We start from the raw sequence: 18266 nt of genomic DNA, 5'->3' as shown, positions 1-18266 counted from the left end.
GCTGCTGCTGAATATTACTATAGATCCAAAACAACTTTGTGGAGCTGGTAAGAACATTGCCCAGTACATGGATCAAACATTGGCTCATCTGTCCATGCGTGGTGATGACACTTGTGATACCTAGCTGGAGCATTGAGGAAAATCTCTGCTTCAGTCCAGGTCTAAGTACAATTTTGCAAAGTGTTTATAAAAATCGATGAGATCCCATAAGCTACTTCTTTTCAGAAAAGCATTAAATTATTTTGTGTGCATTTGCAAGTGTAATCTCTGGATGAACCTCTTGGTTGTTGTCATGTAAACTCTGTTACCTAAAAATATTATCGTATGGTTGTATATGCAGACAGCCACATCGTTCTGTGCAGCATCAACCAATGGGCTTGTGCAAGGCTGTACTCTCATACCAAGGGATTTGCACATTTTTATGGGCATAATAGATGTTGCACACTCACGTGGAAGCATATTACTTAAAAACGCCACCACTTCTGGATGGTGTTTAGGTAAGTGGTAAGGTATGATTGAACAAAAACCGTTTCCAAAAAGGAAAAAGGATAACATGAGAGAGCACAGTCCTCTCTTCAAGGAGGAGAGAACGTGTAACACAAAAATAAGGGCCATCGACTACAACTCCTGTTTGCAAAGCTGACCCCCTTGGATGTCCATCACTTGGGCCTGGCGATGGTTTAGAGGGTAGGAAAGGCCGTTTTGCTCACGGAAAGGCCTTTCCCACCTCTGCGCCCTGGTGGCATCTCGAGGGGATCAAGAAGTCTTGGTTTTTACGTCTGTGCTCATCAGCTCTCTTGTGTTCTCCCAGCAGCTGTCCCGATGGCTGGTCCTTTAGCCAGGAAGGTGAGCGGGATCTGGGTCTCAGTGACCTTCTTAGAGCCTTTGTAAAGAAATGGTGGTTTCTGAATGCAATTCTAACTTTCAGCTGGGATGGCTTATCCCCTCCCTCAATCCGTCCTGACCCCCCGCTGTCATCCATTTGCCCAACGTTGTTCTCTGAACATCATAATTCTTCAGAGACATCCTGGGCTTCGGATCTGACAGTTCAATTCTTCCTTTTCACTGTTGAATGAGCAAAGCCCCTGCCGTCTTGATCGCACATTGTGGTTATTTTTGTCTTGGAGCAAAACCCTTTTCTGTTTGGAAATAATTAAAAGATTCTGTAAGGCAGATGATGCTGTCAGAACCAGCGGCCCAGGGCTGGGCCAGCTACGGGGGTGCAGCGGGTCTCCTTGCAAAGCTGCCCTTGCTGTGGACAGACCCGCACCAAAATCCCTGCTGAGAGCGGATGCGCCGGCTGGGGAAGATGTCGGTTTTGCATGCACGATACCTGCCGTTCAGATAAACGATGGTTAGTATTTCAGTTCTGGTTGGTTATACATTGAAATCTGTTGAAAATGGTTTCTCTCCCCAGACAAGGTGCCTTCTTTTGGACGTGCTGCTTTTACAGCTTGTCATGTGTCGCATTTGCAAATGGGCTATTTCAGATTTTACAGTTCAGAAACTCAAGCATGCTAGTGGAGTTGGTAGTTTGTCATGTTTGCTCTTCTTGCGGTCTGAAAAATTGAAGGCTTATCCAGAGTAACTCCTCTTGCTGCAAGCTGTTCTCGTGATTTATAGGTTGAATCTCATCTTTTCCTCCAGAGTGAAATGTAATTGATGTAGCCTAGAGAAAATGCGTTAAAAATAAATACTTAAAATTTTCTCAAGTTTCCTTAGTAGCTGAAACTAATAACTTTTCCTACGTCAATGACAGATATAAAAGTTTCAAGGGCTGTAAGTAGCTGATAAAGATTACACTGAAACACTTGCAAGCTATTAAGTTTTTTGGTAAAGATAAGAGCAACAAATTATGCTTTATCTTGATCTCTAAGCTTGATGTTTAAATAGCAGGCGTTTTGACACGGTGTTTTGACCTGTAGCTTCCGAAGGGCTTTGCGGCAGCAGCCAGGTAACCTCGTTTTATCTTGCAGATGTTGGAAACGCAGCTAAAATAGTTTGCGCTAGCAAGGAGGATGGTAAAAATATGAACTATCAGAAAGACTGACTCTCCAGTGAGAGAGCAATCTCTAGCTGAATCTCTGGTAAGAGAGCGAGCCAAAGCGTAGGGCTTTGCTCCAGCCCGGGACGCCGGCGCAGCACAGCCGGCTCCGCTTCCCGCGTGGCACCGTCCGCCCAGCACGGATGCGTTGTGCTCTCCTCCCTTTGGGCCTCTCTGCTTGATCCCCGTGAGTCGGAGAGGGCTTGGGAACGCGATTAGGACACGATAACAAGGGACACCTGGATTTGAGCTGTGCCCGGGTACGCTGCACCTTGCAAGGTCTAGTTCTGCCCATAGCAATTCGGAGTCCTAAAAGGTGATTCCCTTTAAAGAGGGTCATTGCAGTATTGAGCACTTTGTGAAGGTCTAATAGCGGATGGGATACAGCAAAGGGTGACTGGAGAGGCCTGATCTGGAGCAGCTCGTCTTGCAGGCTGTGCTCGGCGTCCTTAATAAGCTCTGTTTGATTTTGCAGGGGAAGGTGGCGCAGACCGCGTGCATGTCAGCATGCAAACACCTCTCCACATCGCTGATGCAGCTGCTGCTGGAAGCCGAAGTGCGGCAGCTGACCCTGGGGGCCTTGCAGCAGTTCAACCTGGACGTGGAGGAATGCGAACGTAAGATGCGAAACCCTTTTCCACGTTTCACTTTGCTCAGCCATTTGCATGTCAGGGCTAAAGCCAGGGCAGCGCTGGTGAGTGGTGCCCAAATCCGTGGGACTGGTCTTCCCGCGGAGCTCGTGGGTGCTGTCCACGATGACTTTTGGCAGTGTCTTCAGGACAGAAGCCCAGCAAATTCTAAGAGGTCAAAGCTTTACTCTTCATTTTCTTCTTAAATGGCACGTTAATACTTTCCAGACAGTCCCAGCTTTTTGAGATTGGTTATGTTAAAAACAGATGGAAAACAAGTGGGTAAAACTTAAGCAGGGCTAACGAAAATCAGTCTACTCGACTCTGTTTTTGAAAACAATAAATGGCTTATGATCTTAAGAAGTTCTGGTCCTCTCCTGACCTCAACTGTTTCTTCCTATTCTCTATCTGCTGAGGGGAATTTTTTTTCTCAAAGCATAGCCTTTTTGCTAGGTGGCTCTTATGGAAAGTAAGATGCCTTGTAAGCAAAATAATTACAGCTGTTTAGAAATGGGCACATGAGCATCATAGCTACCGAAAATACGGTCTGTACTGAACTCTGTTTGTTATGATTCGTTGAGCTAACACCTGAGTTTGCTCTGGCAACAAATCCTGAGATCTCACTGAGGTTGCCTAATGTCCTGCTCTCCATAGGCGTTAACAAAATATAGATCAAAACTGACAGGATACTTTTTTCTTCCTATTTTTAAAATTCGCTTCAAAGCAGGGCTAAAGCATTGCCTGTGCTCAGGAGCCTCCCTTGTGAGTCTTCCTCAAATGCTTTCTGAAGCTCAAACAGACACTTGTCCACGCTGCAGACAAATTTTCTGTAAAAGTGTCAGGAGGAGCACTGCCCAATTCCTAGGTCACGACGTACAGCGAAAAACCCTCAAACATCACCCAAACCTTCTGGATTTAGTAGGCTAGAGCACCACGTAATTCGGTGGTGGTAGTCCCTGTTTCAGGATATTGGTGAAGGTCTAAAATGCAAATAAATTTTTTCTAAAAAAGTGGTCGGACAGATTAGTAACCGTACTCTGCAAGTGGCACGAAGATGAGGGGCCAACCGTTAGGTCATGGTGTTATTGAACCTCAAACAACTTGAATCCGGGCAGCTCATCGGATGGAGCTGCTGCCTTTCACCGAGACCCGTGTTGCTGTTGGACCCCTGTCTGCCTGAGAATGGTCATTCTGGTGCTTTGGCAGGACAGCACCTTTTTCTGAGAAAACAGCCACTTCTTTGAGCTCTTTTTGGCCTCTGTGCCAATTTTTAGCTGCAAGCTATTTAAAGCCTGGTGTATTATGTTCTGTGGCCACTTGTGAAAATATCAAAGGGTCAGTGTCTACAGAAAACGCTGAGCTTGATACAGGCGTATGGTTTCTGTGTTCCTGGGTTGATAAACAGGTCAAACCTTCTAATTTCAGAAAGGGAAAAGGTTTTGGAAAGTTTATTCCACACACCTACCTCTTTGGCTTTCGTGGTTGCCATGAAGGTTGGAAAAGACCTTGGAAGAAGTCCAGGAGATGATCGACCTGCAGAATCGTCTGAAGTGCTCCTTGGCCTGGTTAAACTGCACAGTAGAATTGTCCCTGGCCTCCACAGCAATGGTATCAGAGCCTAAGCAGATGTTGCGCTTGATCTGTTCCCGTCTCCGATAATTGCATTTATTCAATTAAATGAGTTGTGTTGTTTCATCATCATCTGGCAATTGACACCATCAAAAGATATTCGTCTGTCCTTAAAAAAAAAAAAAAAAAAAGTCTTGCTGATCATGTTTGAGTTAAGCAGCACCTAGCAGCAGTAACAACTGAGAGATTAATTTTTTTCTGAGGAAGGTCACTCATTAAGATTTCTGTTATTGGCAGAGGATGTTTTTTTAATAGCTGGCCTTGTCCTTCCGCTGACTCTCGTCTCTCTCATTGGAGCAGACTGGGCGAAGGAGCCACGTTTAATGAAACATATCCAAAATTTGCAGCAATATTGTATGTCAGAATCCAGGCAATACCTTGTTTTTCTTTCAGAAGCGTCTTCCATCTCAAGTTCTGGCCACGTAATTTGTGTCCCATCAGCAGGTCCTGGCTCCGCTGGCAGCGGCTATGTTCTCAGTCTGCGTCCGCAGAGGGCCAGTCTGTGCTGCTGAGGATAGTTAGAGGCATTTGTCATGAACAATAGTTTTGTCCTTTTTCTTTAGGCTGCAAAAAGACTTTATAACCCTGCAGTTTTTGTGCCTTATCAGTAACTTGGGTCGCTAAGCAGCATCTCTCCCCTAAAAATCTCCGATGCTAAGTAAAATGGATGACATTTAATACAGGCTTTAAAAGCGTGATTCCTTAAATTCCCCGGGATCTGGAGGCAATTGTTTTGTGAGACAAAACCAGCAGCGACACCAAACCAGCAAAAATCCCCAGTCTGTTGGCTAACCTGGTATATTCCAAAAATACATTTCAGCTTGCAAGGGTTTTCTTTTTATTATTATTACCTGAAAATGTAGGTGCAAATCTCAGCATCCCTGTTACGCTGGTTGTGTATTTGACTCCTGCCTGAATCTGCCCCCAACCCTCTCCCATCTCTCCAGGCTTCAAAGCCTTTACCTACTTTTGCAGCTTTAGCAAGCACTTAGCATTTATTTGTTGTTTTTATTATTTTACTCTATTCTTATTTATGATTTATATTTAAATAAGATGTCGTAGCTCTTTGGAGCGCTTCCAGTGAATTGTGCCAAATAAAAACAGGATTTCAAAGTTTCGGTCCCTGAGTTTATTAGGTTTTTATTTAAACGTCCTGTGAATGCCAAAAAGTGTCAGCTAATTGAAGGACTGATGAGGCAAATTAATGAAAGAAGTTACGGGCATATATTAACCGCGGTTTGAAGATGATACGGTGTGTTTGTAGGTTTGTTCACTCTAGATCAGAACAGGCGTAACGCACCTTAGAAGAAAATTTGTTTATATGCACAGTAGCTAACACGCGGAGGTGGAAAAGGTGATGCTTTAGGGTTAAAAGAAGACACCGCTAAGTTAATTCTGCAGACCCATGGATTCCTAAAATAGTCTTTGACTTGCAAATAGTTGAGGCTGGGCACCGAGCCGTGCGAGCCTGGGGGATCCCTTGCCTGCGCCGTAGCTCTGCCCTCCGCAGCCGCGCGCTTAGCATTTCTTGGATGGCGTTGTGCGCTCTCAAAGCCCTGAACACGCTGTTTATTCATTTTATATCCCTTACAAAGGAGGCTTTCTGCGGAGAAGCAGTAAATTAAATAAACATTACGAAGCAAATCTTGCGTGCCTCGGCCATACGAGTAGTCCCATGTGCGTCAGCAGCGTTTCTGGTGTGCAAGAGGCAAAGAAGAATTGAGCTGCAAGATTGTGAAAATCATTTTAAAAAAAGAGAAATAAATTCCCACGCCGTTATCCGGAGCTTTCTGCCACCGGCGCGGTGCCCGCCCTGCGTGGGGCGACCGAAGGGCTCTTTCCCCCGCGGAAAGCCGGTCCGCGAGACGCGCGTTGCTGGTTTGGGGGGCTCCAGAGTCGTTTTGCCGCGGCCTTGCAAGTAGTGTATACGCAAGGGCGGCACGCCTGAAGTCCACGGAGGGGCAGAAGTCATTCGGAAAAACGTGTTGCTTGCCGGTTATTATTTGCAACTCTTATTATTATTGTTATTTGGCTTTAGAGATCACTTTTATGCTGAGGCAAGAGAGATTCACTCACCTCTTATTTAAGTCTAAAGTAAAATAAGATGTGGAAGGTTAAATGAATTGTCCAGAAAGACACAGCAGGACGCTTCTAATTACGTCTCAATTTAGGAGCGAGCTTTGGCTGCAGCCTGTTGAGCCAACTTAAAAGAGGGGGGAAGAAAAACAAAACAAGAAAAAAGAAAAGAAAAGAAAAACCTTGGAGAGGAAAAAAAGGAACACAAATATTTCTAAATGGGAGGGTGATACTTCTTTAAGAACAAGTATCTCCTTTATAAAATGGGCTTGGTTGCCATGTCCCGGATGCTTCTATAACCCAAGACTTAACAGTAGGTTTAATGAGCTTTTTTTAAATTGGAGCGTGCTTTTTAACCTAGACATGTGCTCTGCTCTTTTTAGGACCTCCCATTTCTGGTATTTTTTTTTTTTTTCCATATCTCATGTATCTCAGAGGTAGCTGGAATCAAATGCAGCAACCCAAATTTGGGGATTATGACAGGAAAAAAAAAAAAGAGAAAGAAAGGCGGCTGCTCTTGCAAAAGCATTTTACCTCTATGTAACTGATTCCAGCAGTGGTTAAAGCAGATTGTTTTTACAATGCTTAGGTCATAAAATAAGCAGTTCCATAATCTCTAAAGTCTTTTAACTGCTGCTTTATGAGAAATTAAAAGTGCCGTAAAATTATATGTAAAATTTCATTAAACTCCGCGTTTTCGCTCGGCCGGCTCCTGGTGCAGCCGGGAAGAAGCGCGGATGTGCCGGCCGGTTTGAAGGCTCCGGCGGTCCTCTGCCGAGGGATGCCTGCCGGAAGGTGCCTCTCCGGGGCTCGGGGCAGCTGCTGGCCACCTCCTCCTTGGCTGGGATCCCAAGTATCCCCAGGTTAGGCCTTCTGCCCCGTATCCCTCCAGCCCCGCAGCAAGCTGGAGGAAGCCTGGACATGGGAATGCAACGACCTGGGGCAGAGCTGAGCAGCCGGAAAATTAGAGCCAAGCCGGCAGAGGGGCGCTGTGCTTGGAGAGCACGCCGGTTATTTTGGCGTGCAGGCACGTATCTGAGCTAGATCCCGTGCATTGGCTGCCTCAGAGGTTGCTGCTTCTTAACTAAGGTTAACTCTTAAGTTAACCTCTGGTTACCGGTGCTTTTTCCAGGCCTATGTGTTGCTCTCAATTCCTGCGCAAATGCGGAATTCCTTGGGAAGATGAGAGAAGCAGATCCTTTCCTTCCCCACCTCTTCGCCTGTCAACACTCCCCCCTTGTTAGGAAGCAAAACTTTGCATTTTCCTGCTATTAGATCGGGTGAAGTGATTTGTATTGACAGCAGAGCCTTTCTTGAAGTGCTGCAGTACGTGCTTTCTGGAACAGGAAGGTTAAATTATTGGTGTGCAGAGTGATGGAAGGAATGGAAGCTAGATCCTCTGGCCGGTGGCTGTGCTGCTTTCTTACGCTTAGATTTGCCCTCCCTTATTTCTCCGTGAATTTGCTCCCCAGGGTGTATCATTGATGTCTTTAGTGCCGCCTGCATTTTCCTCAGGTGACCTTTCTTGGAGGTTGCAGCGTACTCACAGTGGCGGTGGAAGGGATTCCTGGTGAATTAGTGCGTATAAATATGCATGCAGCAGAAGCACGTGACTCCCCATCAATGAGCTATTAAAGTGTCCTTTTTGTTTAGATTTTGTTCAGCGTTTTAGCTTTTGTACTTGTCTGTAAGTTTTCCTTCTTTTCCATCTCATTTGTAAACCTATTGCTCAGCCTCTGCTCAGACTCTCCTGTCCTCTTGTCTCTCTACCTTACGCTATCTGCTATGACATTTGGGATAGCCTCCATCTCCAACACCTTGTTGTGCTCTCCTTTGTCACCAGGATGCTCATCTGATACTAACCCATCTTTATATTCCTTTGCAACTCACTTTAGGAAGAGGAGATGCCTCTGTCCACACCTGTTTATAACAGACTGTGAAAGTATGAATTGGATTCCTGAAAATCCTCATCTTTCACTTCCTCTTCTCAGCAAGTGAAAAGCTATGGAAAGAAACTAATAATGAAGGAAAAGCCCATTTATAGAACACACCCTTTATCTTGTCATGGTCTAAACTAGGTAGGAAGTTTTCAGTTTTGCATTATATAGTAAGGAGAGATCAGAGTTTTATTAGTTGGTCTCCTCTGATTACTTACCCTGTGTCATTTTGTAAAATTACTTTTTCAGTTTCAAGACTAATCTAAGCTTAATTCCTTTAGTTTAGGTAGTTTTCAAAGCTTGCTGGTTAACTAAACAGTTCCCCAGCTCCTCAGCAACCTTCCCTTCCTCACCCAATGTAGACACACACTTTTGGTGTTTGTGAATCTTTTCAGCTTGATGGGGTAATGCTGAAAGGTGCTTGTTTCACTTTTTCTTGTGTTACTATTTCACTGGAGCCGAAAGCTTCCTATCTGCCCAAAGACTTTCATTGTACTTCTTGGGTTATTGGGTTTGGGAACCAGTATAGACCTGTAACTTGGTTCTTTAGACTTGTTCTACAAATTGGCATATATCAGTTTTCCTGGAACACAACTCTTGCAATTTCATCTGAAGAGCTGCTTCTTCTTCCCTTTCTTCTACTTTAAAACATCTCATGGTCAAGCTGTGAGGAGTCCTCTCCGATGCTGTGGATGCCCTCTAGCCCAGTCAGTGCCTGCAATCCAGGACATCCCTGTGGACCACTCGTTGCTGCAAACTGATGGGATTCCAGGCTCGTCTTTGTTCCATGAGAGGAACAAATGACAGGCAGGAGCTTTTTTTTTTTTTTTAGTCTGACCCAGTTCAGTGTATTTTGGATAGTTCAGTGTATTTTTGATAATTCCTCTCTCTTCCTGCAGTTCTCAGGAATTCCCCAGATCGGGATGAGCTTTGATAACTTGGTCTGGAAATGACATACATAAAGATTAAGCTCAATATGGAAGCTGGAAAGAGAATAGTAGGACTGCTCCTAAAAGGGCCTTCTCTCTTTTTGTCTTGCCCAAATTCACATCCATCATTTCTCACCTTTTTTTTTCCATGTGAACTTCTCCAGGTTCCACGCAGAGATTTGTTTTTCAGCTTGAGTTTTCTCAAAAGGAGATTTTTGCCTCTCTGAGCTGTATGGGCTCTTGTCACTTGGCTTTTCTAGATAGTCTTCAGAGAGCTTATTTAAGGAAGAGAACTGTGAGACATACCACCTTGTTTATTAATGGATATGAGGTTGTTGTTTCTCCGTTACAAAAGCTGAGCTCTAACTGTAAAGTCTTGTGGTTAGCCCAGAAATGTTTCTTGGGCTTGCTCTTCTGTAATCCCATCAGGAGACATACAAGGATGTGGCTAAGTAGAGACGTGCATGTGACGTGGTGTAGAAGTTCAGTTGTTGGAGATTTGGGATAGCTGCCTTGTGCGTGAACAACATGATCACAAGTGTGCTGTCCACATTCTCATGAACAGGAGCTACAGTAACCTCTGGATCGTGCACACCCACTATCATATGTGCTGGCACTGTCACATAAATTAGACTAAATGTTACCCTCAAAATGATGTTTTTGAGGAATAAAGTAGCCAGCTGTGTGTGTTCTAACCATGCAGTAGATGTAAAACACTATTTGTCCCTGTGTGTCTGACTGTGTATAGTATATAAAAAGAGATTCTCCAATTCTGTATAATTAATTTACAGTGGATGTCTTTTCTCTCATGTTTGTTTGAACTCTTTATTCTTTGTTCATTGTAAAGGGCTTAATGGTTCCTGTTCCTTGATTCTTTCATTGCTGAAATGTTTTGGAAGAGAGGTTAGAATCCCTCTGTGACCTGCCCTGGGTGGCCCAAGCCTGTAGACCTTGCAAAGACATTACTTTTTTGGCCTGAACACAAGTCTCTCAAACCTTTAGCCTGGCTAAATGCTTTGTACAAACAGCCGCATACTGATCTGCTCTATTCTCTTGTGATTTTCTGCTCAAGGGGCTGTACTGTAGGTGGCTTGCTATGTCTGCCACTTGCCTTGGTAGTGGAGAAAGTACAATGAACGAATCCGACAGTACTGAGGCCAGCACTGTGCTTGGTTGTTCTGAGAAAATTATCCTGAAATCTGGTTGAAGAGATTAAAACCAAGAAGAACTGGCTGTGTCCTTCCTTTAAAGCTCTGTTCTGTTCTTTGTTTCTTTTTTTTCTTTAAAACTTAATTCGTTTCTCCTTCCTAAATAAGTTTGTGGTATTGGTATGTAAAATGTGACCTACGACTACAGAAGGTACAACTATTTTTGTAACAACCATGGGGTGAAGCATTGCATTCAGTCCTCTTCTGGCTCCTTACAGGCAGTCACTGCAGCAGCTTTCTTCTAGTGCGTGAGCCGTATTCTTGATCTCATTTCTCCAGTGATGCAGATAATATGATCTCACGTGCCACTTTGCTTCTTGGATGTCGAGTGTTTTGCTAAGGTGGGAGAGGCCTCAGTCCTTTCGTTTTTGAGTGTTACCATTTGAACAGATCTTGGTTCATAAAGAGCATGTCCAATATGCCACTGCTGTAGTAATGGGCAGTGTGGAAGTGCGGTGTTACTCCCATGACTCCCCTAGGGTTACTCCCGTATGGTTGCTTAGGAGGAGACAGCTAAAGGTGAGCTGCTAATGGGCAACCATGTCTTGGCATTAAATCCGTCCTGGTTTATGGATGACTGATGACAGTGGTGATATATTCCCAAGTGTTGTGAAAACACTCAAGATCTGGTCCGTGAGTATTTGAAATTCATGTCTTTGGGAAAATCTTAAATTTCATAACTGCTGGTGTGCTTCTATAGGAGTTTCTAGGAGCTGCTAAGCCCTTAAATCTAAAATAGAAAATTCTTTTTGATGGAATCCTTTTCAGATTTGTTTTCCAATGTTGTTTAAAATGTAATTAGTGACATGACATGATCCCATTCGTGGAGCGTGAGATGTAGCAGTCGGGCAGTGCTTTGTCTCGTACCTCAACCCAGTGAAGTCTGCAGCATCAGCCAGCCCTTGGTGGTTTCACCTCGTGATTGGAAGCTAGACAGCCATTTCTCATATCTAAAAAGTTTTTTTTAGATTCTCAGGTATGTGCTTTTTCAAAGAGGGAACGTTTTAGGATTGATGTAGCTTTGGGGATAATTTTTTTACATGAGATGGAAGGCATATAACAAATGCGTAAAGATGATTTATCCCTTGCAGATCAGTCAGAAAGCTTGTGCATTAGTCCTCCCTTGCATGTGTGTTCTGGCTCAGCAAATTACAGTCAAATTTTATAGCAAACGTACATTAAAATGACTGTATAGTTAGAATTAATTAAAATGTCTCTGAGCTTAAATGTAAATCACTGTGGACTATTTGCAACCTGAACATTGCAGAAGTGGTCAGTGAAGCTGGCTGGAAGCCAAGCAGCTCCTTTCTCCATCTAATTGTGTTTGTGACTAAAAGTGACTAGAAGTCCCTCCGTACAACTGTGGATGGTTTCACCTGGCTTTGAGGCTCATGATGAGGCTCTGTCAAGGGTTTTTTCCTGTTCAAAGTCTAAATGTCAATGCTTGTGTATACATTTTCTTTTTAGTTTTTATTTTCTGTTTCTAGTAGTAGCATTGGATAAAAATAATGGATTTAAAGCCATGTTTGTCTAGGTTTTGTAACAAAATTAGTTTGCTTTAACTTTGCAAAGAGAAACACTCTCTTGTCTCATTGTCCTGCAGCAGAATCACTTGAGTAATCGCTGCAAAGATAAGTGATCGTTTCAATCTTAGAGCCCTTCTGGTGACGGAAATTACTAAGAAGTAAAGCTAGGGATGTCTGAAAACTGGCCACTGTGTCCCTGGAGGTACCCGTGTCTTGTAGTGAAGGATGTTCTCTATCCCAAGATTTTAATGAAATTTGGAGCAAGAAAGCCAACAAATAATCTTTTTGACTTCCAGAAAGAAGGCAGTTGAGGAACAGGGCTGAACCTTATCTGCCTCATTCATTGGTCTGTTCTTAGAAGAGCCATAGGGATTGCTCATATGACCAGGCTACTACAGGACGTCTTTAAAAACAGGGCTTTTCAGTGACTTTTTTCCTCCTTTCTTGACGTTTGTTTGAAAATGAGATAATTATTGGAAGGAGAAGCATTCAAGGAGAAGACCGTCTGACATGAGATGACTCTACTTAGGGCTTAAGTAAAGGACGAGCTTTGTCTCTTAGTACTTTTGCACAGTCATGAAGACTCTTCCTTTCCTGTTGCAGAGCCTTCCTTCTTCCTGAGTGCTGAGGAGCAGATTTGAGGGTTCCTGCATGGGAAATACCAGAATAGTTGGACAATAAGGGCTCTGGCATTCTTTAAGTTAAAACCACGTACCATGGTGTATATTTTCTTCTCGCTTCTTCCTTTCTACCATTATGTTAAGTTGCGCCTCATGGAAACTCTCCGTTTCTAGAGTGCAGCTTGCTCTGGGTTTGTAGAAGCAGTGAAATTCAGCCAAACTTGGAAAATGCTTCTTGAGCTATGATGTTGCGTTGCCTGCAACTTTGGTGACTTCACATGACACGTTGCCTTGAGGGCAGAGATAAAACCATTATTTCTGTCACTAAAGAAGGCAAAAACATAGTGAAGTTGGGCAAAACCAACATCAGACACATCTTCAAAACACACATCTGAATACATGCAGTCATTGACTTTATGAATGTTACCAAGTAAAAGCTGTTAAATGACATGGAAGAGCTAAGGTCTTTTAACGTGGATTTGTAATAGTTCCTCTTAGTGGTTTTAGACTTGGTTTAAATAATAAATTAGAAGAAAAACAAATGACTTAAGTATGAAATTGTGGCCGGATTACACTAGAAGGAGGTAAATGTGGCCTTGAAAATATTCTCTTCACTATAGAAGCCAACGACATTCAGTTGTCAGATATCTTCATCCAAAATAAATAAATATGCCGCATAATGGAGGCGATTCTTCCCATTGGGGTGACCGTATACTGGCAATAATGCGCCATACCAGATAATGCAAATAATCTGCTGCCGCATAATTAATGATGCGGCTGGGCATATTTTTTTGATGAATGCTTATGGAGCCTGGTGACAGGCGTGAAATTAGAAAATTCCTTCAGCGCCCTAAAATATAAATAGCTTTCGGAACTGAAAAGAGTTTCACAGCTGAAGATTTTATTGTGTTGAGAGGAAAAACTTTTCCACCCCCATCCCCCCCTTTCTTCTCTGCAAGTTGTTTGTCCATTCACAAAACAAATACTCTGAAGCCCAGTACGGCTCATGGGAATAAATTTCAGGTCGAATTAGTACAGTTTCCTTGCTGTCAGGACGGTGGAATTAATGGTGTTTTGATGACACGAATTTTGAAGGGCGAACAAAGAAGCTGAAGGGAGGGAGACATGACTCCTTAGAAGTGCGGTCCTCCTCTCCCCCAGCCTCTCTTGTCTTCCCTGTCATCCGTCTGCCAATCTCCCTGTCCATGGTTAGTTAAAGGCGCTTTTTATCCTCTTTTCTTTCCCACAGAGTTTGCCAGATCCGGCCCAGTGCCTGGGTTCCAAGGGGACACGCTGCAGTTGGCCTTCATCGACTTGAGACAAGTAAGTCTTTGTGTTTTTGTTTTTTGTTTTTCTTTTAAGATGTGTGACTGAAGACCATCAGGTCTTAAGGAAAGAGAGAGGAGGGGAAACGGCGTCGGCGATTTACGCCAGAGACCTATATTTCCCCCTGCAATGCGCTCCCCCTCCTCCCTGTGCTTGAAGCCACCTCCTTCTTTAGCCCTCTGGGGTCCTCGAGATGGTGGAGGTGAAAAGGGCTGGTGGCACAGGGGAGCGAAAGAAAGCCGCGAGTGACCCTAGACGATGGGGCCATTGTGCTGTGGTTGGCTTCTGCAGACATGGCAAAAAGACACCTCCAAAACCCTCCCAGCTGACACCAAGCAGGTGTTGCTAACAGAGAGAGCACTGATGCAGAGCCCGCCTGCCTGGGACACTTTTGTTTGCAGATAAAGCCCAGAGAAGTGTTTTGCGAGGGTGAAGGAATTTGCATTCGGGGTTGTGTGGGGAGGGTGTGCGGGCAGGGAGGTTTCTGTCTGTCTCCCACTGTCCTCCCCCTCTGCTGTCCCCTCTTCCGCAGATGGTCCTCAGCCATGAATGATAAAGTGGCTGTTTAGGAAGATGATTGGGAAAGGCTCCATCCATTGGTGCCCACCTCTCGAGGCCCCATTATTAGCCTAGTTGACCACAGCAGGTACTGAGGCATTTGTAGGGCTTGGCAAGCCAATTTAGGGAAAAGCACGATTCTAGTGAGTCATTTGTTAGGGGTAGAAATGGGCATTATTGATATACTAGGCTGGGGGGGGGAAGTGAGGTGGTCCTGTCATCTCTTGGCACCAAAGATGGATGGGTTGGATAGAAAGTCTGAATGAAGTAAGACTCAATGACTGATGCTTCTCTCCTATTAAAACAATCTTTTTTTGTCTGTTAAAACCCCCTGGCTTTGTCCCTCCTGCCATCATGATGCAGTGCCTCTTGTTTTCAGGGTTGACGTAGTTTGCATTCTGAAAACTTTCGGGTGCCGAGGGTATTTCTTAAATCTGCATAATCCCTTGTATCGATGATCTCCTTACCAGTGTGACTCTGATTCATGCTGGAGCCGCTTTTAACCCGTAATGGTTTGAGAACTTCTCTGAATCCAATTGATGTGCAGTGCAATCTGTCATCCGATGACACTTCTGCAAAGCAGCAATAAGGTTGTTAATAACGTTGAGATGCCACACGTTCATGTTTCATACTTGGGCGTGTGATTTACTGCCAGATCTGTTCACAAAATGGTCAGAATAGCTACACGGGAAAGGTATGCATTGTCATTGCTATGTGTTGACACTTTTATCTTCATTAGTTTCTTGGCACTTTATTGACTGAAATACGCAATGCGCTCCCAACCTCCTGGGCATAAGGAAATGTGGAGGGTTTGGTCTTTTTCCAAGCACGAAGACATGAATGCAGGGATTTTGAAGAGGAAAGCTGTGGCTTTTTGAAGAATGAAATGCTTTAAAAATGCTCTGTGAGGTTCAGCTGCTCTGAACCCGTACATTAGCAGCAGGCTGAGATATGTGAAATGTTTGTACAGTTCATAAGTGCAAAAAGCAACCAAATGAATTCAGCTTGGGTGAGGAGAAAGCTAAACAATAGCCTTCTACAACTCTTACTCCTCTGTCGAATACTCGTGATTGTACAGAGCAACTTCATCTTTGTTTTTGAAGGTAGTCACAACTTTTTATGGCGTTTAAAAATGATAACTTCTGAATGGTGCAAAGAGAAAAGAGTGAAGCTCGGTCCTGTTGAGTTTCAGTTGAAAATAGGCAGTCTTAGATGTTCTTCTAGGTTATAGTGATGTTATATAGACACGGACAGAGTATTGTGCAGATGGTGGACAGCATCCAATTGTCCCAAGTAGAGAAGAGGCCACCTATCACCGGTCTACTGCGATTAGCAATAACACACAGAGATGAGGCAATTCGCAGTCTCCTTTGATGTAGCTGATTTGCTAATCCTGAGACGGGTTTTGTGCTGCCAAACTGGGAGTCTCATGACCCTTCAGCCGGCGTAGCACTTCTTGTAGGGCTGCGCTTGCAGCTGTAAGGCTTGGGAACAGCGGGGAACTCGAAGGATGGGTGGATGGATGAAGGTACAGTGCAGAGAGGTCATCCCTTGCTTTGTTTTTACTTCCTTCTTTTTGGACGTTGCATTCTTCCTCTTCCTTGGCTCTTTTACGTCCCTGAATGTGACAATATATTTTTGGTAATAGTAACTTTGAGCTCTTACAAAGCAACTGTAGAGAAAATCATCAAAGTAATGTGGGATTAAGTTGCTTTACAGGAATGATTGAAATTATTTCTAGTACAATAAAATGTAAAGTGGTAGAGGAATATAGTGATTGAATAATGAGTTTCTCTATATATCCCTATAATGAAAAATAAAACCTGTTTAAATACTGTTGTCCAGATGCATCAGAATTTCTCCTCGTTCAGTACACTAGACTCAAATGTAAGAGCCCTCTGTGCAAACAGAGCCTTGTTTTCCCCGTGTGCTCAGCAAAACTGGGAGGAAATTCATTATTATATGGTCAAGAGAAAAAGAGTCAAGCTCAAAGAACCCAAATGGCTATTGTGTTGTTTTGTAGATCGATTTCAGACCTTCAGATTTACAAGGAAGCTCCGTAGTAGCCACTGAAACTATTCTAGAGCAGACAGTAATTTAAAAAGCAACTTCCCTTTACGTCCTGGGACAATTCTAAATCCATAAATGCTTTTGATGAAATGATAAAGTTAACGAAGCCACATCTCAAATCTTTTTGTGAAAGTCTTTTTATAAGAACGATCTAGCAGTGCTGCTCAAATATTTAAGCCTTTACAAGGAAGCAGCAGTTACTTCTTCCCTTAAACTTTAAACTTTGTGCTTATAGACTCTTTGGTAGATGTTAATAATCTTATACAACTTTGATTCCATAAATAACCTTGTTGAACAATAAGAGGCGCCTAAATAATTTAGCTTTCTGCATCTTACTTGCAGAAGTGACTTAGGCACTTGGATGTCCAAACACCCCTAAAGAGATTCAGGGGACTTCAAATCAGCCCCAGGTCAGCAGATGCAATAAGTTTGCTGTGCTCTCTGCTGCTTCCAGCCAGCTGGAAATGTTTTAAGTTTTCATTTTCATGGGTTTATTATAAGAAAGTTGGTTGCAGAAGAAGGTTTTATATTTGTCTCTGAAGTCGCTGCAATCCGCAGCCATTCTGATCTCTCCTAGAAGCCAGATCGACAATTGTGGCCAGTCGCCAAGGAAAATCTGTCTCCAGCACTCGAAGAATTTCACTCTGGGCTCTAGCAAGTGATCGTCTTAGCCGGCTTTGAGAGCGTTCCTTACTCCAGGCCTCTGCGTCTGTCCAGCGGGTTGTAAATCCTGTGTGTCGAATTTCCACTGGAAACGCAAACTTCAGCATCAGGCTAGATTAGAGAAACTTGACTTGGAGCCCATCTTGCTGTAGGCACGCAGATGTGCAGGGGGTGAGGGCAGTGAGGCTCCACTGCTCCAACCCTGTCCTTTTCCTTTTTTACGTAATAAATGGCAGTAACTTGATGGTGCTTCTGGGTTTGAATGCCACCTCTTCAAACCCTCCTCAGCGAGGCAAGAGGGGCAAACGCTATGTCTGGGTGTGTAGCAGCTGCTCTGCTTGCCGCTTGTCAAATAGCGAACATTTTGTGTGTTCTTTTCACTGCGTTCAAAAGCCAGATGTGGTTATTGTGGGTTTGTGTTGGATGCCAGCCAGATGGGTGATGAGAGGTCTCCCTCTGATGCATTGATTTTTCCCTATTACCTTTGATAGGGATGTTTAATAAAGGAATGTTCCCCTCAAGAACTCAGTTCTCTTCCGCTCCCGTTCTTTGCCCTGTTCTTCTCCCCTCAAACAAATTTCCCATTTTTTCTGCACTGTTTGTGTAGTCGCTGGAGGTTGTTTTCATTTAGAAGGCGTGACTTTAAAAGTTAGATAGGAGCTTTTAGCCTTATGAAATGTGCAGGCATTCTATCTTTGTGTCCATCTTTTGATTTCCCCCAGTAACTTCTGAATCCTCTGGCCTATTTCAGCCGTATTTGACTGAGGGTTATTGAGCTTCAGAGGTGTAACAGTCCTGCAACTTTTTGGCTAAGATAACAGAGAAAAGCTGTGGTGTGAACTCATGCCTCAGACATCAGAGAATCCACCGAGTAGCTCAGCCTTGCGATAGATCCATGGGAAATCTGCTTTTAGTGGTTCTGCACTTGTTTTTTTCAGAAAATAAGTCAGCTGAAGGACATGGCAATGGAGAACTGTAAGGTTATGTTGAGAGACACAATATGTTGATTTTTTTAGAGATCCAGCTCAGCTTTAGTCAAAACATATGATTA

The 18266-nt window shown here is 43.7% G+C and overlaps 1 protein-coding gene across 4 annotated transcripts in view; it reads left to right on the top strand.

Moving 5' to 3' along the window:
• Positions 1-18266, top strand: part of EXOC6B (exocyst complex component 6B) — a 293100-nt gene that overhangs the window by 203584 nt on the left and 71250 nt on the right. For all 4 annotated transcript variants that reach the window (XM_062574913.1, XM_062574912.1, XM_062574911.1 and 1 more), the window contains 2 exons: positions 2520-2661; positions 13848-13921. In XM_062574913.1, coding sequence (XP_062430897.1) covers positions 2520-2661; positions 13848-13921 — 216 coding nt within the window. The remainder of the gene's footprint in view (positions 1-2519; positions 2662-13847; positions 13922-18266) is intronic.

The sequence above is a fragment of the Rhea pennata genome, chromosome 4 (assembly GCF_028389875.1).
Source record: "Rhea pennata isolate bPtePen1 chromosome 4, bPtePen1.pri, whole genome shotgun sequence".
Lineage (NCBI taxonomy): Eukaryota > Metazoa > Chordata > Aves > Rheiformes > Rheidae > Rhea > Rhea pennata.
This window is presented reverse-complemented; position numbering and strand designations above follow the sequence as displayed.